The 25,095-nt window shown below is 38.1% G+C and overlaps 2 protein-coding genes across 5 annotated transcripts in view; both read right to left on the bottom strand.

Moving 5' to 3' along the window:
- Nucleotides 1-138: 138 nt before the first annotated feature.
- si:ch73-361p23.3 (tumor necrosis factor receptor superfamily member 21) lies at nucleotides 139-2,634 on the bottom strand. The gene is made up of 6 exons (XM_068595303.1): nucleotides 2,550-2,634; nucleotides 2,318-2,422; nucleotides 1,893-2,094; nucleotides 1,481-1,752; nucleotides 1,305-1,397; nucleotides 139-421 (listed from the first exon to the last, which is right to left on the bottom strand). The coding sequence occupies exons 1-6, from the start codon at nucleotides 2,632-2,634 to the stop codon at nucleotides 336-338; spliced, it is 843 nt and encodes a 280-aa protein (XP_068451404.1). The 3' UTR covers nucleotides 139-335.
- A 1,489-nt stretch (nucleotides 2,635-4,123) lies between these two features.
- The window catches only part of LOC137796151 (polycystin-1-like protein 2), a 30,345-nt gene continuing 9,373 nt past the window's right edge, over nucleotides 4,124-25,095 (bottom strand). For 3 of the 4 annotated variants that reach the window (XM_068593872.1, XM_068593870.1, XM_068593869.1), the window contains 34 exons: nucleotides 24,539-24,719; nucleotides 24,160-24,292; nucleotides 23,899-24,043; nucleotides 22,694-23,587; nucleotides 22,413-22,555; nucleotides 22,158-22,337; nucleotides 21,252-21,389; nucleotides 20,856-21,002; nucleotides 20,385-20,509; nucleotides 19,970-20,090; nucleotides 19,337-19,468; nucleotides 18,824-18,937; nucleotides 18,390-18,504; nucleotides 18,106-18,296; nucleotides 17,789-18,019; nucleotides 17,591-17,692; nucleotides 16,951-17,129; nucleotides 16,473-16,619; nucleotides 15,850-16,049; nucleotides 15,291-15,514; nucleotides 14,927-15,080; nucleotides 14,046-14,280; nucleotides 12,456-12,696; nucleotides 12,199-12,286; nucleotides 11,977-12,111; nucleotides 9,430-9,615; nucleotides 8,663-8,993; nucleotides 7,955-8,088; nucleotides 7,257-7,384; nucleotides 6,220-6,380; nucleotides 5,863-6,073; nucleotides 5,243-5,344; nucleotides 4,949-5,080; nucleotides 4,124-4,636 (listed from right to left, as the gene is read on the bottom strand). In XM_068593872.1, the coding sequence (XP_068449973.1) occupies nucleotides 4,505-4,636; nucleotides 4,949-5,080; nucleotides 5,243-5,344; nucleotides 5,863-6,073; nucleotides 6,220-6,380; nucleotides 7,257-7,384; nucleotides 7,955-8,088; nucleotides 8,663-8,993; nucleotides 9,430-9,615; nucleotides 11,977-12,111; nucleotides 12,199-12,286; nucleotides 12,456-12,696; nucleotides 14,046-14,280; nucleotides 14,927-15,080; nucleotides 15,291-15,514; nucleotides 15,850-16,049; nucleotides 16,473-16,619; nucleotides 16,951-17,129; nucleotides 17,591-17,692; nucleotides 17,789-18,019; nucleotides 18,106-18,296; nucleotides 18,390-18,504; nucleotides 18,824-18,937; nucleotides 19,337-19,468; nucleotides 19,970-20,090; nucleotides 20,385-20,509; nucleotides 20,856-21,002; nucleotides 21,252-21,389; nucleotides 22,158-22,337; nucleotides 22,413-22,555; nucleotides 22,694-23,587; nucleotides 23,899-24,043; nucleotides 24,160-24,292; nucleotides 24,539-24,719 (6,212 nt within the window). In that variant the 3' untranslated portion in view covers nucleotides 4,124-4,504. The remainder of the gene's footprint in view (nucleotides 4,637-4,948; nucleotides 5,081-5,242; nucleotides 5,345-5,862; nucleotides 6,074-6,219; nucleotides 6,381-7,256; nucleotides 7,385-7,954; nucleotides 8,089-8,662; nucleotides 8,994-9,429; nucleotides 9,616-11,976; nucleotides 12,112-12,198; nucleotides 12,287-12,455; nucleotides 12,697-14,045; nucleotides 14,281-14,926; nucleotides 15,081-15,290; nucleotides 15,515-15,849; nucleotides 16,050-16,472; nucleotides 16,620-16,950; nucleotides 17,130-17,590; nucleotides 17,693-17,788; nucleotides 18,020-18,105; nucleotides 18,297-18,389; nucleotides 18,505-18,823; nucleotides 18,938-19,336; nucleotides 19,469-19,969; nucleotides 20,091-20,384; nucleotides 20,510-20,855; nucleotides 21,003-21,251; nucleotides 21,390-22,157; nucleotides 22,338-22,412; nucleotides 22,556-22,693; nucleotides 23,588-23,898; nucleotides 24,044-24,159; nucleotides 24,293-24,538; nucleotides 24,720-25,095) is intronic. The other variant, XM_068593871.1, reaches the window with a different exon arrangement.

Raw genomic sequence — 25,095 nt, forward strand, 5'->3', positions numbered from 1 at the left:
GATTTGAGTAAAATGATCTTACTAAAGAAAACATGACACCTTCAGCAGTAAAAGGTACCTTTTACTATCTAACTATAAACTGTCATAGAGTTGAATAACAAAACGTTTCTTTCACATAATTTGCACAATATTCTATTACACCAGAACAAACAAAAAGGAAATATTGACCATACTGCATACATCTGCTACAATACAAACAGTGACGCAGTCGTTCTCAAGTGGCTATCTTCTACTGTAAAACCGACAATACAAGGAAAATATAAGTGGTCGGTATGAAATTACTGGTGTAATGATTATCTAATTCACAGTCTTAGTTGACAGATTCATTTGGGACGTCAGTGCTCCCCTGGATTCAGTTTGAGAGAGGACAGACTGCTCTCGCCGCTTTCCTCAACTGGCCTTCGACACAATGAGTCATTTTCTGAAAACAAAAATGAAAGGATAATTGATTTAAAACATATACTCTTTATATCCACTATATATATATATATATATATATATATATATATATATATATATATATATATATATATATATATATATATATATGTATATATATATATATATGTATATATATATATATATATATATATATGTATATATATATATATATATATATATATATATATATATATATGTATATATATATATATATGTATATATATATATATATATATATATATATATATGTATATATATATATATATATAATTTCAACCATTATAAATATTTAAACTCATTATCTTTCACTTTAACATGCCCAACGAGTTCAATGGTTGAAAGAATACATTGACATGAAATATGCTTGTTCACTTTTTTTTCCGAGGGTTAGATAAGAAGATCAATATGTTTCTTTCATGTTTGTCTCTACAGCAAATATAAAAAGTACAGGCGGTTAGCTTAGTGTAAAGCAGAAAGACCTTGAGTCTCTGCTGGCTCTGTGGCAACCTTACGGGGACTCCAGGAAGTTACAGTACGGAGAAGTAGTCCTCCATCTAATCCCCCATGACCATGGGATGTATCACTTTTACACTAAACAAACAACAAGTGAACGAACAAGCCCTAAAGTTGTTTGTACAGTAAGTGGTTAGCTGTTCCCTCTGCTTCCAGCCTTTGTGCTAAGCTAAGCTAACCACTCTGCTGCCTGTTGCTTCATATTCAGCTTGAAAACACCTGAGTCGTATCACTAACTATCGTCGTAAAATCAGCGACACTCATCTTAAAATCAGTAGCTTCCATAACCCTTGGCAAGAAACCAAATAACAGATTTTTTCCATCACTTTACTTTTAATCATGCAACATACTTCGTGCTATTGGTTGAGGAGTAATGTGCAGCTTGCAGATCACAGCGGTCAGGAGGAGCAGTCCAATAATTCCAAGTATGAGGAAGGTCACACCTGAGCAAGACAAGCAAGCTAGAGGTTACTTAATGAGCTTTACAACTTTTTGAGATTATGTGAGATAGCGGCATATGTTTTACCTGTGACAATGTTGGCGTCTGTGTGTCCTGCAGCAGCCGCGATGGTGGTGGCAATAGTATGCATCTTTTGAGTATGGGCCCTCTCATGTGAATGATGGGATGTTAAGCGTGTGATTAGAGAAACCATGTTGTTTGATGTGGTGGCGTTAGTGATATAAGTGTTACTTGGTGTAGGGATGTAAGAATGACTTGCATCACTACAGCCCTGTGACTCGACATTACAGGTGACATCCGTAGTTCTGGTTCCAGGCTTTTTCACTCCGCATTTACATCTAGAGTAAAAAAGGATACAGCCATAAACAACAAGAAAAAGACATGGTTGAGATCATTTGTGAATACGTCTATATGTATATGTCTATATATAGTGTGTCGGGTTCAGAGTTTTAAAGACACATTCATACAGCAGACTTACTCTCTCCATTTTTGACAGCCCGAGTTGATTTGTGAACTGAAATATCCATCTTCACATTTTGAACAACGGTCACGGTTTAGCCCAAATCCAACGTCACATTTGCAAGTGGAGGAATCACTTTCCCTGGGAACAAATTCTCCACGGCACTGACATTTTGTGTTTGTCTTTTTTGTGCACTTCTTTTCAACAACACTTCCTGACTCTAAAACAAAAATAACAACAAATTTCATCAGATGAGAATTAAAACAAAGCTTTCTTCTTCAGCACAAAGTGAATCAGTTTGATGCAACATTTTGGCTCTATGAACAAATTCATTATGTTGGAGCTATACGAGTCAAATATCATGGAGGTTTATCAGCTATTGTTTACAGTATTGTGTTGAAATTTGTGTGTAATATATATCATTGCGAAGCTTTAAAACTTACCAACATCACACTTTGTACATGCTTTGCAGATTTGGTAATCATTATCTTCAGGCTGGAAAGTTTCACTGGGGCAGCTTTCACAACGTCCTTTAGTTACTCTTTGACCTTGAATTATTATAATGTGAAAAACACACAAATAATACGTTGAAGTTGGCAAGCTAAACATGGTAGTGTATTTTACAGCATTATCCAGAATTAAGAGAAAACTTAGCTCAATAAATTCATACTATACCTTTTGGGCAAGTTGTTCTAGCATCCAAATCAACAATGAGTTCATAAAAAGTTAAGGTGAATACAAGCAGTTTGAAAAGAAACATGTTCAATTCTTCAGTAAAGTGTCGCTGAGTGTTTCCTGTGAGTGAAACACAGCACAGAGAGTGAGACAAAGCTACTGGAATCACTACCTTATAAAGAAGTGAACATCCCACTTGTGTTTTTAATGCAATATGACGCATCAACTCACCACAACATCCTTGAATTTTTTTTCTGCTGGAAACATTTGAGGCGACATGTGTCAAATAGGAGTGATTATAATAACCCCACTATTAACCCCAAACATATGACGTATTACAATGTTCTGCTTTTAATACTTTAGTGAAATAAGGATATTAATAACTTAGTCAACATTTGTGCATTATTCTGTCTTTGAAACTAAATTTGTCATGTAGAAAATCAAAGTAGACCTACTTTATTATGTTTAAAAAAAATCTTTATCTTGGCTTTCTATTTATTTACGACTAGTAGGGAAATAAGTAAGAACCATGATTTATCCATTGGAAACTATGCCGCTTTATGTTTTTTGCCAGTAAAAACATGACATGGTATGCATGAAGTAAAAGAGATGGAAAATGTACCACATATTCTTGATCAGATACTGCATGATACACCCACGCACAGTTTGCTCGTTTATTACAGACGGATGTTGTTTTAACTGCCTGTCGCTCAGTGAAATTACCAAAAACTATTTAAATGAGACACCCACATCATGTTAAGAGTCAGGCTGAGCTGATAACCTTGAAATGAAGTCATTTGCCAAGATTTGTCCATTGTTTGTTTCTTTATGATATCCCAGAAGGTTTTAATAAGACCATCTCTTCTCTGGGTTATAACTGCAGGAGAGTTAATATCACAAGAAATAGTATCTCGTCAAAGAATTGTTGCTCCCGAGAACCACGTCAAAAGCAACAAGCTCGGAGACAGGTTTCATAGGATCTCAGGAAGAATAACTTTTTGGGGTTGAACTGTGGTAACTTTTCAGCACGTCATTATTCTAGCTGTATTACACTAAAGTAAAATTAGTTTTCTCAGTCCAGCAGTCATACGGTCAAATCAAGTTCATTCTAAACCCTAACAAAAGCAAGAGATGCCCAATGTTGGAATGTCTTATGGCGGACCAACTTCTTTCTTTTTCTTTCTTTCTTTCTTTCTCTCTTTCATTCTTTCTGTCTGTCTGTCTGTCTGTCTGTCTGTCTGTCTTTCTTTCTTTCAGGCGAGCTTGTTCAAAGCGTCATATTCATTTTTTTTAAAAATAAAACTTTATATGAATATAATTGATTGTCTCTTGGTGACACCTTAAAATGGTCTACTATGAATCAGAAATGGAATTAGTTTGTGACTATGGACCATTTCTTTTTAAATCTAGTCTGAAATTAGAGGTACGTTGGTTCATCAAATTATTTGATGTTTGCTCATGGAGGAGATTTTGAAAAGCTTTTATTTTGTAGTTCAACATCAGCTTCATATGTCATACCTACATAATTCATATATAATTAATTCATTACACAGGATATATTATACAATCCCCATTCTAAGAATTATACAACGTATAACATCTATGCAGGTTATATTTCAGTAAGTATACTTTTAAACTTTCATATTTTTCTAGGTCATTCAACAGTATGAAAGAGCTTTCTGTTAAAGTCCTTTCAGAATATGATTGGACTCAATCAAGGTTTTGTGGCGGTCCACTCCAAACTGTGTATGCTTATATTTTATTTCATTAAATATTTTTTCATGGAGTAATTTAGGATGACCTCCCGCTCAAGCAAAGAATAATAAAGAACAAATGTGGATATAAGTAAATACAAATACAACTACATTAACCATTGTTCCTCTGTGTTTACTGAGTTGTCAGATGACAGATTTTTTCGTCCATCAATCTCGGTATTGTTAAGAGGTATTTCTGCTTTAATTCAGGGTCGAGCCACCGTCCTCGTTCACATCAGGCCCTTGGATGTCTTTTGTGTCTTTATGTCCGATCCCAAAAACACTGCAGATATTCTTCAGCATCAGGTCGACAATCTCCTCTTCGTCTGAAGGCTGGGTAAGAGAGGAGGGAGTACAAAATCATTTTAAAATGATAGGACATCCTGGAGAGATGCTCTCAACGCTACTCACTGCTGAGGAAATATCATGTGTTTTTGACCCATGATGCAATTTAGACAGTTACTTAAGAATGGACAAACCCGACAGAATAACAGTGAAACGATGGCAATGGATTGGTGTATTACCCGAAACATTGTGCAGTATGCCTTCAATAATATACTGTATCAAAAAAAAAATTCAATTAGACTTTAAATTTAATCTAAAAACCTTGATAAGTTGCTTAAAATGAATCGGGATGAACGTTACCCTGTGATGTATTTGCTCTTGATGGAATGCCACCAGGATCACTGAGAGGAGAAGATTGAGCACCACGAACGTCATCAACACAACACAGGAACCAAATAGTAATCCGCCAAGCACGGGGGTGTCGTCCAAGACCTGGCAAACAGTGCATCAGTGAGACATCAGTATCAGTTTGAGCTGATGAGGAACAATCCTTCTTCATGCTCATGGATACTGCTCACAACCATATTATTACTTATTATTACTCCGGAAAGTATCCCACATTGCAAATTTCTGAGTGGGGAGGAGCTCACTTACCTCGGCATAGTTAAAGATGCCTATCTGCAATCTGATGACGGTCAGGAGAGCGTCTGTTAAAGTTCTGTATGAGGACATCTTCCAGCCATAAATCACGTTGGACTAGAGAAAGATCAACAATTATATCAACGGGGGGAAAACTCAAATATTTTCTGTCCATAAAGCCTTCAGTTTTACAGAAATCAAAATATTGCTTTTGGAGATAATGGCCTGAGATTAGGTCATTTTTTAATTGACTGATCATATATTGCCATTCTAACTATAGAGAACATATACTGTAAATTAGAAAATAAAAATGTGGATATATTATATATATTAAAATTACCATCTCTGCACAATAACTCCAATACACACAAACACATATTTTAAATATTGAATCCCTATATACCCTCAAGCAGTGGGAAAAGTTTAATGTATTTTAATCTACCTGCTACTCTACTCGCTGTGTTAAATTTTATTTAAAGTTTTAGTGAACTTCCTTCACTTTTCTAAAAGTGCCTTATTGGAGCAACGTATACCGCAAGATACAAGACCACTTTGAAATATATATATACTTGCATGTATATATATATATATAGGTCTTTGTAAAGCGGGAAGGTCTTGGTAATGGGGACACTCACCGCAACGGAATACGCCACGAACATAATCACAATGACCATAAGAAAAGAGGATATGTCATTCCAGGCCCGCTGCAGTGTGGCGGTGATCATGTTCATCTTGGGGTTCAATCTGAGCAGGTGCCACAGTTTGAAGGTGGCCAGCAGGACCAAGAAGGCGATCAGATACTGGAGCACCGAGTCTGCTGTGGCCGTCTCATAAAAACTGGCAAATCTACGCACACAGGAAAGATTGGAGCGAAACCACGATGTAAAGCCCACTGCACATCTTCTACACGACACGAGCGTTGGCTTAACACTTGTTTTTGCATGTCTTGCAAGCTCAAAGCTAAGGTTTAGCACAGTGTATGTCAGTCTCACTGGTCCTTGTGGTTCTGGTAGTAGGTCATTTCGCGGTTCCCGAGCAGAGTCCTCTTGACGAAGACAGCCACGGCACTCCAGGTCAGTAAGATGATAGTCAGCTCGAGAACGTTCCACTTGCTTCTAAAGTAAGCCCAGCGCTGCTGCTTCATCAATTTGCCCTGCCGGGAAAAGAGAAGAGATGGTTGTCATCTGTATCGGAGCCAGTTTGTGGGCATCAGCATGGTTTTGTTACATAAATTCTTTTAGGGAGAAAAATCAAGCCTTTTCTAAAATGTCGATTTCAAGCACAAGCATTCTTCCTAATATACTTGTGAGCTATGTGTTTTCATGGAAGAATATTTACATCATGAAAAGGCTGGGTGTAGATGTTTTACCTGTACTGGTCACGCAAAAAAACTAACCGTGAATCCCTGTATCACAAAACAGTCTAAAGGGGACGCAACGAAGGACACACAATGTGACCTTATTGTCTCAGAAATATGAAAACTAAAATAGAGTGTCCCCTCAATTATGTAGTGTAATGGTAAATATACAGTATTGTAAGGTTATGTGAAGATAGAGTCTAAACTGATTTAAATGTTTCTCAAAGATGGTTTCAACCAAATGGGATAGGGGGAAGTATATCAAAGGCCTGTTTTCCTTCAGTATGTATAAGAGGCGAGTTTGTGAACAGATAGGGGGTTGATTTCCCAGGGTAAGGGAAATTGTGACTTCTTTGATCTCAACGACCAAAGGACAAAAGGTCAAACACAGGCAATGACTCAGTGTTTTTGCTTGTTTCACTGTGGCTTGGAGGGGGAACCCTCTACATGTATAAGGCTGCTGCAAGAATAAAGAATAAACGAAGAAAAGACAATTTTGAGTCAAAGACTTCGTTCTTCCTTAGCAGATCAACAGAGAAAATCTTCCAATACAGTACAAAACAAAACTGTGTTAAAATAGGGAGAAGAAAATTTCAAAAATCATTTCAAATCCAAGTGACAAACTGGTAAACCCTGTCAGCATATGTTGTAATCATGATGTTGAGTACAGACCTGCAGGAACATGTAATAGAGGATGAAAAGCAGGTATAGGATCTCAGCTGCCATAACGAAGATGTGAAGACCGCCAGTTGATTGGTAAAGACGAACACTCCGCAGTTCGCTGTGGAACTGAAAGGCTCCTATGAAATTAACAGGAACAATATTGTTCAAACACACGCAGACTATCATGACCTCATTGACCTAGTGTATACCAATGTTTATGGCGGGAAATTACAGTTAAATTAAAAAGAAGCAACAAAATCCGACAGATTGGTATGACACGCACAGATTGATGTTACAATAACAATTTTTACAATAACACAATTTTTTATGGATTTTGCCGCTTTGAGCACCACATGCCTGATGCCTATAGTATTATTCTATTTGTCCACTCATACCAAAACAAGATTGATTGATTTTTTTTTTTTTTAAAAAAAGCTCCACTGGTGATTTTGGGGTGAACTGTTACTTCAAAATGTACCTAATGTTCTGTATATTTTGTGTTGCAGAGTTATCTATTGAAATGAACATGCTAACAAGCTAGCTTTTGGTTTCTTCCTACCCCGCCACCAGAAGACTACTTTGCTGGGCGGAAGGCAGACGGTGGCTCCAGCTGACCGACGGACCTCCAGTTAGGAGTTAGCTTGCATTCACTGCGTGAATTGGGATTGAGTAATGTTGCTCTTTTCAAAGGAAACACTCAACCTTACCTGCAGCTGTGGTCTCCAGCAAGAGTGTGACGATGCAGAAGAGGTTGACATTAGCATTATAAACGGTGAACTCGACAAAGACCGCCCTTGTGTACACGTCCAGCCATGTATTCCTGAACAGGTTCTCAAGGGTGCTGCAGATGAAGTACACAAGAATAGTTTTGCTGAATCTGTTTCCTATATGTATGTGTTGCACTTGTCTATAAATAGTATTTTACACCAGCTTTCAACATCTCTATCTGTTTAATGTAAATACATTGAATGCTAAATAGGTCACATAACCTTCTAAGCCTGAATATTTAAAAAAAAAAAAAAAAATTTAAATATAGATTGTGTTTTTTTCTTCTACCTTGTGACCTGATATACCTGTTTTGAAAAATGAATGAATGAATGAAATGTACTTTATTAATCTCCAAGGAGATTTTGTTTTTTTTAATTTCTCCTTGGAGATTAATAAAGTACTTTTCATTCATTCATTCATTCATTCATTTTCAAAACATGTATATCAAGTCACAAGGTAGAAGAAAAAAACACAATCTATATTTTTTTTAAAACATGTTAGGTATCAAATTCAACTTACAAATCAGGGCTAAAATAATATATAACCCCCATGTACAACCTCTTAACACAACTTAAACAATGAATAGGAATGGGGGTTAGGGTCTAGGGTTTATGAAAAAGGAAAGATGCATTCCATATTGCTGATACCTGCTAGCATTTTGTGAATCCGGGCCAAGCTCTGCAACATAGCCACCTCCCCTGTAGAGCACCATTTTACCCCAGATGGGATAAGCTCTGAGCTGAGACTGTGTCTGGTACGTCCATGGCCTGGATGTGCTTGTTGAGATGTTATCCCTCACAGACTGGTTCCAGCCAGTGTCATAGGAGCCCATGTCCTCCACCTCCCATGAATATGGAGCATTACAGTCTGGTGCAAACTGGAGCATAGGGCCGGCAGTCTGACAGGAGTCCCTCATCACTCTCAGCTGACGAAGACGGGCTTTACCCACAAGCTTTGAGTTCCCATCCGTGATGTATCCTTGAACACAACATTTTATTTGTTCCTGATTTTCTCAGGCAGTGCTAAATGAAAGTCAGGTATTTGGTCTGTTGTCTCTGTGCGTCCAATGCTTAACCACTTTGGCCAGTTTTGGCCAGTAATTTTGTCTTGGTGCAAATCTAAGTCTAATATAATCCTAACCCTAAACACTACTTAGTACTGGTAAGATACATAATATAAGAACTGAGATACAGCAACTGTGATTTTAAAAAGCTTTTACACCAACACTCTTTTGGCACAAACAATTTTAGAAAATCTGATTTGAGACGAGGCATTGTGCTGACACTGCTTGTGTAATTCAGTAAACCAACTCTGCTAAAACCACATACCTTTCTTTGCAGCGCTGACACCAAACCATTTGGTTCTATAATTTAAACAACGGGGCTACTCCTCTGTATTAGCGATGCATTCTTACCTTGATAAACTCCAAAAAGGTTACTTAATAGCGATGTGTTGGCCCAAGTGAACACATCTCTAAGACTCATGCTGTCTGAGGTCTTGCTACTGAAGCTATTCCTGATGTGACGGTTCAGGAAAAAGGCGTTGGGATCTCTCTGGCCGTACGCCAGCAGCAGCAGCATCCACATAAACCCCATGTAGGCTGCAACAAAAGGGAACAAGAGTTCATCAAAACAGATGCTGCAACTATTGAGGATTATTATTCCCAGCTGTGATATCTGTGGCCATGTTGAGCATGCAATAGAAAAAGTAAAACTATTTTCAAGATGACAAATGACGCCTCCAAACGAGGTGAAAGTAAATATGTTGTTGTGTGCTATTGACTATAAGTTTGAAATGAATGGAATAATATACTGTGTTTGGTTTAGTATTTGATGTTTAGGAACAATGAATGCATGACCACACATATGAACAATATTCGTGATGACATTTGATAATTTAATATTATTGCTCAACCTTTACGGGAGTTGCAGAAACATTCAACGACAAAAAGAAATTCCTGGCGTCCGGGCTGACAAATACAAAACAATACATATGACTCAAGTGTCCTAGTAAGCTATGACAGTGTGACAGTCAGCCAGCATGCACAATAACTGGACCCTGAACTGGACGCAGCAAAATGGAATTTATTTATGTTTTATTTGAAATATGTATTTTTCCGTGTGAACTAAACTTTGAGCGAGATCTGATGGACTTGCACACTGACAGGAAAGTTAAAAAGGTTTGTGCAATCTATGTTTGCTTCATGTTTGCTGTAGAGGGAGACAGATGTGTTTATTTTATACATTTGTTTGTTCAACAGCAGCAGAAAGCTTGTTCTGTGTAAAAAAAAAAAAAAAGTACCCCGTTTATTAAACGAACCATGGAGTAAAACCGCAGTAGAGAAGAGTGCCCCATCAAGTCATAGTAAGACTGTGCATTCCTGTGCAAAATATCTGGTCAGAAGTCAACACGGAAATTCTGACTTCAGAGCAAAATACCAAAAATCTGTCTTTCACAGCAGATTTTTAAAATCAACACCTCCATACTAACCACAAAGAAGATGACGTTCATATCAGGAAAAGGGAGATGTTTATTAATCATTTAGTAACCACGCCCAGGTGTGAAATACATTCATATTGATACTGTCTGCCTTTTAATTGAAGTGATACTTAAACACATTTGTCTCCCTCTACAGCAAACATGAAGCAAACATAGAATCCACAAACCTTTTTAACTTTCCTATCAGTATGCAAGTCCATAAGATCCAGCTCAAAGTTCAGTTCACACGGATCAATACATTCATACAGTAATATTTCACCCATAAACTGTATATCACGGTGAACGAAGCATCAAAAACAAAGACAATTATTGATGAACTAATAACAGCAAAACTATATCGAAACATCCGTTTACAATCTGTGGTTTTTGTAAAGTTTAATCAATGTCTCATTTATCGAGTCGTATGCTCACTATTTCACAAACGCATGCATCTTTGGTAAAACCTTCCTATTTAAAAATACCTTTGTCCAAAGCAAGCGTGAAACTGTTTAGGAACAAGTGTTTTTATAAGCAATTGAATTGTTACTATTCACAATTTTGAAACCTTTTATAAAGTACAGTACAGTTGAAAAGAAAGTAAAATATCAAGCGTGCATTAATCCTCTCTGAATAGTGAATGCAATCTTTCACTGTTCAAATGTATCAAAGAGGAACCCTGTTGTGCAGACAGTTAAATCACATCCTGCACAATCTGATGGCATGAATACATGAAGAAACTATTATTATCATTATTCATGTGAGGGCCCTGATGCTGGGGAAACAGCGAGTCAGAGGCTGGGTGTCAAGTTGGAGGTTTTTTGTTATTGGATTTGAAGTCAACAAGAGATGCACTATTGTCTGACGAGTGTGACGACCGTGTTAACCCTGAACTAAAGCAGCAGGACCGTCGCTCTGGCTGCCTTCCAATCAGAAACAATATGTCTGACGAGGGAAAGATTTTCAGAAAGCATGAAAAACGAAATATGGCAAAGTATACATTTATAATTTGCCTATTAGTAAATTGTGGAAATCGGTGGTGGAGACGCTTTGATCCCCCAAGGCAGGGCACCCAAAAAAATAATCTCAGTGATGCTTATATTTGAAAGTCAAGACTTTATTTAAAGTTACAAATGAGTGTAGCTCTACTTCTGTTCTCTGCAGACCTTAAAAAGCAAACCTTTGAAATGCCTTGCATTAAAAAAAACTGTTTCAGGCATTTTGATTTTTCCTAAATTCTAAATAAATTCCAACAATGAATCATATATAAATATTATTGTTTTAATATAATTAATTATAGTTTTTATTAATTATATTTTTTCATTCACGTCAGTATTTTTACAATGCTGACGCAGTCCTCCAGGGGGAGACGAACCCACACAAAAATCGACTGTGAAATACTGTATAATTATTTGCATTGCATTAATACAATAAATTATAGATTAATATAGTTTGATTTATGACCATAACAGTGTGTTATACTTACTCAGTATTTCTTTGAGGAGGGCAAAGGCTTTCTGTTCCATAATCTGTTTCCTTTTCATCTCCTCAATGTTTGCAGCAGGAGGAGGCTGATAGAGACTCTGATCTCGTGTCATCATGTGTTTATCTTTACAACCACCTGTGGGTGAACAGTTATTTGTTTCTACTGATATTGAACAAATCAAAAATTGAGACCAATAAAATGTATTCTGGGAGTGTCTTTCACCTAGATTTCCTTCAAACTCCATATTTTGGAAATCATCCTCATCAATTTTCTTTATTGCAAGTGCAAAAAAGACTGCAAGACCTAGCACCTGTTGTAAAATACATGAATCACATGTGTTCATAAAATAATGATCTCTGTAGGGGTTTAAAATATGGACATATTATAAAATTAAATTTTCTGAAACACAACTAATTATTTATATTGAACATACTGAGCTACTAGTGATGTTTGAAGGGGGAAAGCAAATGTCTTCTCACCTTCAATGGCTGAATGACGAGGATGCTCTGAAAAAAGGAGATAATCATGGACACCAACCAGCTCACAGAGCGTTGCTTCCCAAATTTCAACCCATAAAGCATTGTGTAATATCCTGCTACAAAGCTGCTTCCGATCACTAGCAGCCAACCCACGAACACAAACCACCAGGGTAGCCCTCCATGACAGCAGCCCTTTTTCTCCTGACTACCATCCACATCAGCGCTGTCAGCAGGGCTCAACCTGTAATTGAAATAATACCATTCACTCAAATACAGCTTTCTTTTAAAGTACAAGTACTGCATTTTACATGATAGAATAAAATACATCCAAAACGATTATAGCCCATTATCTACAGATTATTCATGTTTGTCTACTCAGCATGAAGCTGTAGCTGGTTAGCTTAGTATAAAGACTGCAAACGGGGAGAAACACCTGAATGTGTCCAAACGTAACAAAATCTTAAATTGTTGAGAAAATACTTGTTGTTTTTACATAGGGTTTAAAGCCATAACATGACTTGGTTAAGAGCTGCCTAAATCATGTTCATGATTATTTTGGTCAATATTGGGTCTAATTCATGGATTATGGAAACATTGTGTATTTAGGAAGAAGATGGTGTAGCCGACATACAAGTTAAATACATCAATCTGCTGTAGTTTTAGAGCAAACTTCAGAGACTAATTCCCTGATGAACGTTGTACACTTGTAAACAATTGTGTGCTCTAGTAAACAATTTAATCTTTAACACATAGGTTATGTGGACACAAAAGGCGATGACGACGCAAAAGAGACAGGGTCCATGTTTCTAGACAGGTCAGGTGGGTCGGCGACACTGACGCATCGAGGACAGTCCGCCCCGGTTATTGTGACACAATCATTGTTTTATGTAGATTCTCTTGTGTTCATAATCGTTGGAAGCCAGAATTGTGATTGAAATTTTAATTTAAATTTGTAAATTGCACAGCTCTATTGAAAGCGTTGGAAGACAAATAGTTCAAATGTTTGACATAGCCAGGAGAGTTGTCTTTCCCAATGCCAAGCTAAGCTAACCCTCTCTTAACTCTCGCTTAAAGACTTCAAAGTGGTATTGAACCTCTCATCAAACCCAGTGAAAAAGCCCATTTTTCCAAAATGTTCACCTTTTCCATTAAAAATGAATGCCAGCCGTTTTCCAAACCCAATCAACAATTGAATTCCATTCATTTCGTCATACAATGACAATCAATTTGCAGTGACTTAAATAATATGTTGTATAAGCCACAATTTAAGACTTTCATCAATATTCTATTAATCTCAAATGGTGTCAGAGTTGTGTGTCAGTGTTGTGGGTTATGACTATTGTAGTCGTAATCTGTAAACTCAATACTTATCAACAGCAACTTTCTCCAAAGTGGCTGACTGCCTATTCATGAGCTACAGCCTTGTCATGTTTGTAAATAACTGATCAAATGAATGAACAGTTGAACATGAAACAAGCAAAAAGGCGAGTAATTCTTCACAACAATCTAAATAAATATACAGCTCGTAGATAACGGGTTAACGCATGCAAATACAACAGTGTGTTTTTTGTGAATTAGTGTCTTCCGTACTTCTTCTGGGTGACTTCGTCGGGTTTGACGCAGCTGACTGTGAAGAGCTGATCTTCAAGAAAGCCCTTGATGCCCTGGATCTGTTGCAGAGCCTGGCTGTAGCTGTGTGGGGTGGGGAAGCCCGAGGGTCCCAGCAGGCTCAACTCTTTGTCAATGTGACATAGCTGCTGGTAGAGATACTGGCTTTTGTTGCTCTTCTTTTGAATCTCCTCCACTGTTGACCCAGAACTGCCATCTGAAAATGTGCAGAATTTTGTTAAATTGTGTCAAACATTTTATTGGCATTATTATGAATGCAGGTATGTTGAATCCATAAATATATATATGGGGCGAGGGGGAGATGCAGATTTCTTTTTTTTTTTAAGAATCCTTTATTAATCCCATAGTGGGGGAATTATTCTCTGCATTTTACCATTCTTAGTAATTTAGGAGCTTTGTGCTGCTGTGAAGCACTGGGGCTTCAGTGTCTTGCTCAAGGGCACTTCAACATGAAACTATGTGGAGAAAACAGGGATCCAACCGGCTTCCTTGGTAATGTTTTTGCCAAATAATAGGGTTTTTTTGCACATATATAACTTTATTTGCATTGTTTTAACAAAGGTGATTGCACATGTTATTTAGGAGTCTCAAAAAGTTGGACCATTTTGTTCCAATGTTGTTAGGGTGGTTCGGCCCGGACATTTTGCTTCCTCCAAGGTGGGGCGTGACAGAAAAAGTTTGAGACCCACTGAGCTAAACCAACGAACCGAGTTTCTGAACTTGTTATTCCCCTTTAATCTCTCTCCATTTTTCTCTGGACACTGTACATTTGTGAATTGCACTGTACCAATTAAAGGTAGAAGTATATACAAGGTTCAAGTACATCCACAGCAGATACACACCTGGCAGCGTTTTGTTATTGGGTTTGATGAAGTTCTCCACCACGGACAAAACAGCATTGATGTCAACTTGTTGTCCAGGCCCAAACTCAAACTCTGTGCACGGTATGTTGCTTTTCATGGTCTTTGACAGAGAACTCGCAATTCTTGTGATATCCTGAAAAAGAAAATGTTCAAATACCAAGGTTTTATATATATTGTGTAAAAGGACATACAATACATATATACATAATTTGGAGTTATATACGTATCCATCACTTTTTTTGGAACATGCACATGGGGTGTGATAGATGATTTATTTATAATTTGAGTGCTTAAATATTAAGGTCATACACTTCAAATATCTACCACATCACGGAGCACCTACCTTGATGACGGTATCTAGAGTGACATTAACATTTGTGGTGGTGGTCGTCTCTGAGAAATAATTCTGTTCAAGGGCAACTCGCTTTTTGGTTTTCCGCTTGCAACAAGACATCTCTCGAGGACGAGAGTTTCTAAAGATGCTAACAATAAGGATATTTATGGGAAACATGATGAGGGAACTCTGAACTCCAATCATGAACTGTTGCCAGGTAAACTCAAAATGACCTGAATAAAACACAAAGAGAGAGATGGAGAAAAAATAGACTGTTTTTGTCATCCACAAATATATACATTTGTATTTTATCTTAGAATCAGGGCTGTTTCCAATATCAATTGCGTTAACACTCAAAGCTTCTATTGAGGTTATCAAATTAAACTTTGAAAGTGTTACAATGTATAGTATCACTTCATCACCTATATTATTTTTTAAATCTTAATGAAGCAATTAATTGGAATAAATGAGTTAACATGAACACAGTGCATCATGGCAAAATTAAAAACTCCCTATTTTCTTCTTCTTTTTTTTCGGTAAATGTAATCATTATGGAAATGTTTTGTACCCAGGTCCATGGTCTGCTCCGAGGGATCGGTTGGGATGCCATAAAACATGATGCTGGTCAGCATGGTGCAGAGCAGCAGCGTAAAACAGCAGGAAACTCTCTGAACACAAGTGAAGGTGCTGCTCGGGGGTCGACTGATCACAGAGTACCAGAGGTGTCCGTCACTGAAATCCTTAGTCGTCTTCATGAAGAACAAGTTACTGAAAAACAAAAGCAGCAAGGGGAAACAAAACCACCTTCATGAGCAACCAATTAGCGAGGCAATAGGATCACGACTTTTGCAATATTTTTGTTTTCATGCAATCGCTGCCCATGCAGTTGAATGTTGTTCAATTCAAATGAATTATTCATCTTTCTGCAACATATATTAAATATGAAACACAGAACATAGTGTACTGTGGCCTACTTAGCTCAGTGATGTCAATGGCTACTACTATTTACAGTAGATCTATTCATCAATGGATTTTGTCCGTTACACTAACTATAATCACAAAGGATCAGCACAGCTTGAGTTACGGTTGTCTCTATTTGATTCTCATCTCTGATTATTAACATCCCTGTTTGCATATCACATTTAGACTTCAATGCTGTGCTTGTAAATACAATCTTGCTCCCTCTTTTACCTGAATTTCTTCAAATCCATCTCCGTCGACACAGGAACAACCTTATCGAGGGAACAATCCCCTATGTCTATGGCCAGCCAAGAGTTGCATAGAAAATGCCATTTCTCCTCTGTCTGTATATCATGAACCATGACATTGCCAACATACCTGAGAAGAAAAAGCATTTAAATAGTGAAACTGCAACATCTGTACCAACTTTTAAATGATATCAAAGGGAAGAGAAAACAAGAAAATGGCAAAATTGTTTGCAGAAAAGAAATAAAATGACAACTGAATCATATTTGAAGACTGTTCCTTTGAAAAGAAAGTAATCATCTGCAATGTCAGGAATTTAGTAAAACAAGACATATTAATTATTTAGCATGTTCTAGGTCATAACAACTACATTAGAGGAAATGCCATGACATATGTGTAGTAGCTTCTCATGAGATAAAAGATAGGGGATGATTTTATTGGTTATATTTCTGTAATTGCCTACCATGAAGGATGGTTTCCTGAGTTGTTGTGCCACAGTCTGATACCCTGCAGATCGCCCAGAGAGAAGGGGGTAGTGAGCAGGAACACGTCCACCGCACCTCTCTCAAACACACATTTCTTTGGGTCCGCCAGATGATGCGGTTCACTCGTTCCCTCTGCACCCAGCAGAGTGATTGTCACCTTCAAATAAGAATAATTATTTTATGAAGTTGCAAGCAATATAATCAGCAAAGTTCAGGCCAATTAAAGTCATTGTTAAAATGAATGATGAAAATGAGCGATGCAACATACATTGTTACAAAAAACATTCAAGATATTCTCTCAGATTGATTATTAGAGAACAGAGCCAAGACCAAATCAAAATAGAAATGTAAAATCCGTGAATGATCTGCTGATAAACAAAATAGAGGCCGAACCAAAATAGAAGTTCAATGTATCTATTATTAACCAAAGCTGTTATAATTGTGCTTTTCATTGTGTAACTGTATAATGCACAAATATGACTTTTACTTCTGTTTTACTGGGAAATGCTTCAATATGTTCACCAAGTTGGAAGCCTCTACAAAGACTAGAAGTTGTACTGGTTGTGGGCTCTACCAATCTAACCGTTAGACTACTTGCTATGTACCGATAACATTTACCTGGGAGGAAGTGGAGGCTCCTCTCCGATGCCCAGTGCTGACACTCAATAGGTAGCGGTACTCGTCTAAGGGGTCGTTGTCCTCCAGCTCAGTTACCTTCACCTGTCAACCAGACAACAACATAAGGCATGTTTTCTTGTAAATCGGATTATATTTTGGGTAAATAAATTATACTTATGTGCTGAACATATACAGTACCTTGGCGGTGTCTTTAATGTCTTTTCGTCGTGCCCACACGACCACCAGGAGATAGGCCACAAAGAGTGACCCCACAAAGCAGACGACCACAGGGTTTTCAGCAAAAGTCCCAAAAAGCTCAGCGGTGCGTGACGCATCGACCAGGTTGGGAGTGACGAAGAAAGAGCCTCCAAAGAAGGTGAGGTGGTTGCAGAGGCACTGGGTGACTAAATGTGTGGTCTGAACACCAACCTTGTTCAGGTGGAGACAACATTAACTGTCATTACTGTATGGGAAACATGTTACACATGGCAGGCAGATAAAATTATTGTACTTACCCTGCATCCAAAAGTGCTCCATTCTAATACTGATTCATCCCAGAATTTGCATGCGGCAGTGAAGGAGGTTATTGATAATGTGGCATTGATGGATTTTATACCTGGACCTACAATAGGCCTCACTACAAGATAGTGCACTCCATTGTTTCCCTTCAAGTCCTTCGGGCTGAGAAGCCAAGTGTATCGCTCCTCTATATAAGTCAAACACACAAGTACTCAAGTAAAGTATCAAACATTTATAAGGTGTTCAAGTTAAAAACCATTGAAGTAAAGACATGTATTACCTTGTGTTGCTCCCTGATGAGGCATCTCTGTCATTGCAACATTATTTGTTTCAGTGGGGTAGTCCATATGACCAAGGAACAGTTTGAAGGGCAAAGGATCTTTTGAAGGCACCATCTTTAAATATAATAGCAACATAATTGTAGTAAAATTCTCAATGCAAAGGTTAGTGCATCCAGAATAGAAAAAACAATGATCAGAATATTTCACAAAATAATAGGTTGTATTCCAGATGTATTTTGAGTACTTTCACAATGATCAAAAATATAATTAGTAACAGTAGAATAATATGGCTTCAGCAATTTTGGTGGTTGTACTAAGAGTGGCTAGCAGGTAATTTGCTAAAACTATTCATAGTGTCAAAGTAGACCAACAACATTATTTTAATGTGCTCATAACACATCTCTGAAGTGGAAATAAAAATATTTGACTGGACCTTTAACACCAGCGTAGTATTGCCTGATGGAACGTTTATAACCGTTGTGCTGTAGTTCCCCAAATCCAAAAAAGAGGTGTTCACCTGCTCTCCTACAGGCCTTGGTATAAGAATCTGTGGAACAGGAAAAATTGCAGAAAATATGTCCAATAACATCTACAGAGCTGTTGCCATAGGATGTGCACTTCCCAGGACAGGAGGGCTCTACAGTGCCTCGTTAAAACAGCCCAAAACATCATTGGTATCCATCTACTGAGCATCATGATGTGGGTGAGAGGAGGTGCCTGCAAAGAGCTCAAAGAATAGTAAAAGACAATTGCTGCCACCAAAGCCTGTTCACTTTGCTGCCATCTAGCAAGCGATAAGTACCGGACTTTAGAGCAACAACTTTCCTCAGGCTGTGATATTCCTTATTATTATTCTTATGTAATATATAAGTGACTACAACTCTGTGCAACCCTGTGTTGTACAATGTCAATAAACAAACCTCGTAACTTCGTAATCTGCACTGACCTTAATATCCTCGCTCAGGTTCTCCACAGGGATACTGGAGCCATCTTTTCTTGAGAGGGAGAGAGCACCTATGTGGCCACTGATGTTCCCTCTCTCATTCCAGGAAAATGGGTTTTTGTCTAAACTCAGCATCTGTAAGTAGGTTCAATCACCATAAGCAGGTCAGATACTTAGAAAAATTGAGAACACATGGGATCTAACATCCATCCAACAAGCTTTAATTACTCGATTGTGACCAGGTATTGAACATTCATAAATTTTAGTAAAATATTTCAGTCACGTAGGCTAACGTTAAGTATGGGGAGCACCAGCTCTGCTTTGAGCTGAATTCATGCTGACTGCGCATGGGGTGAATAACACTTTTTTTTTTCATCCATAGGTAGGGTGCTTTGAAAACCTGAAAATAAATCAGTGATACAATTTAGTTTTTCTAAAAAAGAAAAACGTAGATTAAAAAAAGCATGAACTAATGAACCCTCTCAACGGAAATTGATTTGTGATATTGGGCTGTATAAAACTAATTGATATACGGCAAGTGAGTCGCTTTGAAGCGCAGAAACTGAAAAGCCTGATTTGGGGACAGCCGTGGCTACACAATACAAACACATAAACGCAATAGCACTCTTGGCTTACTCGTATATCCACTGGTTCATCTGAAGGTAATATATTGGAGGGTAGTGCTGGGAGTGAAAATGTGGGGCTGGAACTGTTGGGAAGACGTAGAATCTCTGTGTGTAAGCTTCCCGGTGTCACTCTGAGGGAGAAGATATACAGAGATTCATATACCTTAGTTGTTCTTTTAGTTAGTTATTCGTCAGTCATGCTTTCTATTTTCAAAATATGTATCCCTGGTTTGCATCAATCTACATGTTTTGAGCACAGAGACAAATTATTTCTATTGTGGATGTTTATGCTAGCGACATAGTCCCTGATAACGCAGAGACACATCACTATTAAACCTGTTGCCAGCAAAACCATTGTGCGCTCCTCTTTTGCACAGTGCAAATACTTTCAACTTTTCAGCGTATGAAGAAAAAGAAGAACGTACCTATTTACAAACAAACCAATGTGAGCTTGTTGGATGATGGTTGGCGCTTTGTTGACATCTTTAAATGCCAACAGTGCACTTTGTGTGTTGCTCAGAGAAAGGAGAAGGGCATCAGAGACGTTTTTCTGCAAAGGATAACATAGTTGTATGACATGGGAGTTTTGTTTTTCAATAACTTTCAGTCATCTACTAATTTAGACTGCCATTCAGACAAAATGGATATTCCAGGATGAGTGAAGAAGCACTAGCCACGCTTCTGGTCCCTAAACTCATCGTACCTGACGACATTTTAGCCCAAGTTATTAGTAATAGACAATCATATTTCACACGGACATAGTCTGTTTGTACTATTAGGGGTTACTAATATATATAAAGTGAACTCCAGCCCGCTTTTTTTCACATGCTGTAAGGGCTCTTAAAGAGGTGGAGAAGTAAATCCCATCAACATGGGCTCTATGATTAAACACTCACATTGGAAGAATAGTGCAGGATATTGCTTGCTCCCTCCACAATGATGATGGCTGCAGCGTAAACTTCATTCATGTTGTCTTCACTTTTGTTCACATTCATGTGGAGGAGATATGAGCTTAGGTTTGAAAACAGTATTGAAGCCTCTTCCTGTAGACGGGAATCAATTATTGCAATCAAAAACATTATTCTTGGAGATTTATGTCAGATGTAACCATTACGTAGCTCACCTCTAATATCCTGCCTCAGTAGAAGGCTGAGCTAAGGAAGCCCTGTCCTTCTAATTCATTATCAAAAAGTCATGAACTCTAGTGAAAGCAGCACTTGACTGTTTTTTGTTTTGTTTTTTACCTCATATAGTGTCATTTTCTACTCAGTGTGGGGTTCAATGGACAGTACCTGAGCAGAGGAGCTGAGCTCTGTGCTCTTCTGGACGACAGCAGCAAGGGCTCTTGCTATCACCTGAACTTCTTCTGGACTGTTGGGCGGGGCTCCTTTTAGTGTGTCAATCATTATCTCCAGCATCTTCTGCCGAAGCTTCAAAAGACAAATACATTAAAACATGTATGATTTATGATTTTTTTTTTAAATAATCTATATTATTATTATTTTACGTATAGAGGAATTTTCCCAAATAGTTCAAAGTTCTTTCCAAAAAAGTGGAAAATAAAAAGTGTAAAGTGAATTCAAAATGCAGAGACCAATAAGGATAATTCAAATGAGAGGATCTGTAAAGAAAATAAAGATTTTTGTAATATTAGTAATGATGTGAAGAATGTGATTTGTTGAAAGACAAATTAAATGAGGTTTTCATCTAAAGTGTTGAGCTCTACATTGAGCCTGAAGCCACTCATGTAGACTCAGCAGCCGACTGACATGTCCAACCCCCCAGCATTGGGATGTGGGCTGGAATGGAAACATGTTCTTCAGTTGCTTGTAAAACTTTAAAAAGTAGAGTGGACAACATGGACAACAACCTTCCAAACATACAGATGTTCTGTAAGTAGGGATGATATTCTGTTCGAGTCTTTAGCACCCAGGCAGCACATGGTTATAACCAGCTTTGACTTGGCAAATGTTTAAAGTTCTTAACTAAGTTCAAACATGCACTGATTCAGAATGAGATGAAAGCTTGGCCTGCGGTATCCCTGGACTTTTAATGTCTGCCTGATCGTCTACGTTTGAGTTCTCCCCTGTAGCCCTGCATCTGTTCTGTATCGTCTGGGTATAATTCTGTTAAACCTCTGCAGTCCAAGACTGTTTCGACTCGACACCATTTGTATCCGCAGTCTAATAGGCATATACCTTTTGAGTATCAGCTTTGTTTGATTCATCAAATTGGCTGTTCAGTTGATTGGAAACAACATCGATGAGTTGTGCCATAGTTTCCCTTGACAGCAGACCTTGTTTCTTTAGCTGAGCCACGATATTCTCCACAGAAACATCATCTACTGAAAAGTTTGAGGTCGCTATGAAATCCAGCACCTGAGGAGAAAAATACATTTTCTTACTGCAACGTAAAGGTACCCTACTTTTTTAATCATCATCTTTTTGACAAACCTTTGCAAGTACAGTGGTGGTAGAAACAAAGCTGGTATTTTTTTCAGTTGCTGTGATAATTAGGTTGTAGTTGGAACTGCTGGCCCCAAGAAGAAAGAAGAGATTCTTTACTTCATTTTTACTACTGCAAAGCAGAAGTCTACCTGGCGATGTTGAAACAAAAGAATGAATTAGATGCATATATTTCTGAAAGAGCACTCTGAAAGTTATTATATGATATTTGAAAAGTAGATAACTCTGTTCTCTTCTCATTTAAGTGTTTTATAATCTGGATTACTTACCCTTGTCAGTCGTAAAACAATACTGACAGTTAGAGCAAGGAATTTCAGTTTTGCAAGTTATAGTGAAAACATCAAGGATTGTTCCACTCTGCGGAGATATGCTACACTTAAGGTTGTCAAAATTGTTGCTGGTTGCTGTTGGAGGTGTATCACTAGTGTTAGTGGTGGTAGGGGTGGTAGTGCTGTCGCTAGTGGCTGGTGATGTTGAGGCCGGACCAGCAGCGGTTGGGGTGGTAGTGGGGTCACTGGTTCCAGGGGATATTGAGGCGGGGGTGGTAGTGGTGTCACTGGTTCCAGGGGATGCTGAGGCGGGGGTGGTAGTGGTGTCACTGGTTCCAGGGGATGCTGAGGCGGGGGTGGTAGTGGGGTCACTGGTTCCAGGGGATGTTGAGGCGGAGGTGGTAGTGGTGTCACTGGTTCCAGGGGATGCTGAGGCGGGGGTGGTAGTGGGGTCACTGGTTCCAGGTGATGTTGAGCTGGGACCAGCAGTGGTTGGGGTGGTGGTGGCGTCACCGGTGGCAGGTGATGTTGAGGCGGAGGTGGTAATGGTCGAGGTGGTAGTGGCGTCACCTGTGGCAGGTGATGTTGAAGCAGGGGTGGTAGTGCTGTCACTGGTTCCAGTGGATGTTGAGCCAGCACCAGCAGTGGTGGTTGTTGCATCATCAACATTATCATCATCTTCTGAAGATGATGATGATGATGATGATGATGATGACGATGATGACGATGACGACGACGATGATGACGATGACGACGACGATGATGACGATGACGACGACGATGATGACGATGATGACGATGATGACGACGACGACGATGATGACGATGATGACGACGACGACGACGACGATGATGTTTGTATGCTATATGTTTGGTAAAGAGGTTCGACTGCCCCTTTAAAAGGAAAAGAACGTATAGTGTATTATTTCCAAGACATATAGGTGCTCTTTTGCAAAAACAAGTTGACTAGAGTTGATCAGATAGTCCAAAAATGTTTTAGACCGACAACATTTAAATCCTTCATAACCAACATATTACTGGTTGGTCTGTCAAGAAGTGGAATTCTACTGTGTGAATTAAACATCATCGCTCAGTTCACCTTGGATATACATCAGAAGACATATGAACACAAAAAGTCCAGAGACCACTGCAAGATAATTTACAAAGCGGCGTTAATATTATTTTACTGATTAATGTGTACCTACCAAACGTTACCACCACAATGACATTGCGGTTCCTAGATTTGGCTTGTTTAAGAGTGTTATAATCCACAGTGAAAAGATTCCCACCAAGCTGTTTCTGTATAAGTGGCCTTGTATTTTTGTAGCAGTCTCTTGTATCATCATCATCCTGTAATTAAATTAAAATGCAAAACCATGAAGTCAATTCAATTTTTTTATATACATCATTTACCATTATCTGATCTTTCAGAGCGAGGCTGTTCAGAATTAATTCATAAGACCTACTGGCCAGTCATCGTCACGTTCTGGGCGCTCAATGTTCCACACTATATGTTGACACAGTGTGTCTACACAATCCATTTCAATTGTTGCATTTATGTTTGCTGTTATTGGGTCACAGCCTCGAATGCATTTAAGTCTGCAAAACGACAAACAGATAAGTTGGTTAACACATAACTAGGATGTTTACTTCTAAAAACAAAAGCTGTCAGGTCAGACCATACACACGAGAAACGCAAAACAACCTACAGTAATTCAATTTAAAAACAATTCAATATCAGCTCTCTGCTTCGTCTGATCATTTATGTAAAGGCTAATAAACAATTTCAGAAAATCTCTAACAGAATGACAGGTTTAGTGATAACAGCAGAAAAGTTCCCATTACACTTTTTTCGATTTTCTCTCAGGGGTAACGGTGATGCATATAGATTCCTTTTCCTTCCTTTCATTGTTTTGGTTTTTTGCATTAAAATAATATTTATTAAAATGCAATGGATATGGGAGGCAGCTTTGGTTGATGATGTAAGTCAGTCCCTCAAAAGTTCCTGGGCATCGACATGGCTTGCCTGTAAATCAAAAAGGAAAATATCTATTTTACTGCACAACAATTGACGTACTGATATAAACATATTAAAATACTTAGTCAAAAACAAAAATCTCTTTCACAATACTGTAAAAACGCATTCTAAACATCTAATGTCGGCCTATACATGTTGGCCTGTGATGGGTTTGTCTCTTCTAAAATAAGGAAAGCTTCTTCTGGCTAATAATAAAGCATTTCTTTTGGATATTTTGGAAATATAAATGTAAGTACACATGCAGTACACTAAAGGGTCCCGGTTTGGACAATACATTAGATTTATTTTTCTCATAGATCTCTGGTATGAAGATTCAACCTGTGACCTGGAACCCACCCCATCCACTGTAGTTATGGCCTATTTC

This window comes from Clinocottus analis, unplaced genomic scaffold, assembly GCF_023055335.1.
Source record: "Clinocottus analis isolate CAN_PGR_092001 unplaced genomic scaffold, fCliAna1.0.p SCAF_3, whole genome shotgun sequence".
Taxonomy (NCBI): domain Eukaryota; kingdom Metazoa; phylum Chordata; class Actinopteri; order Perciformes; family Cottidae; genus Clinocottus; species Clinocottus analis.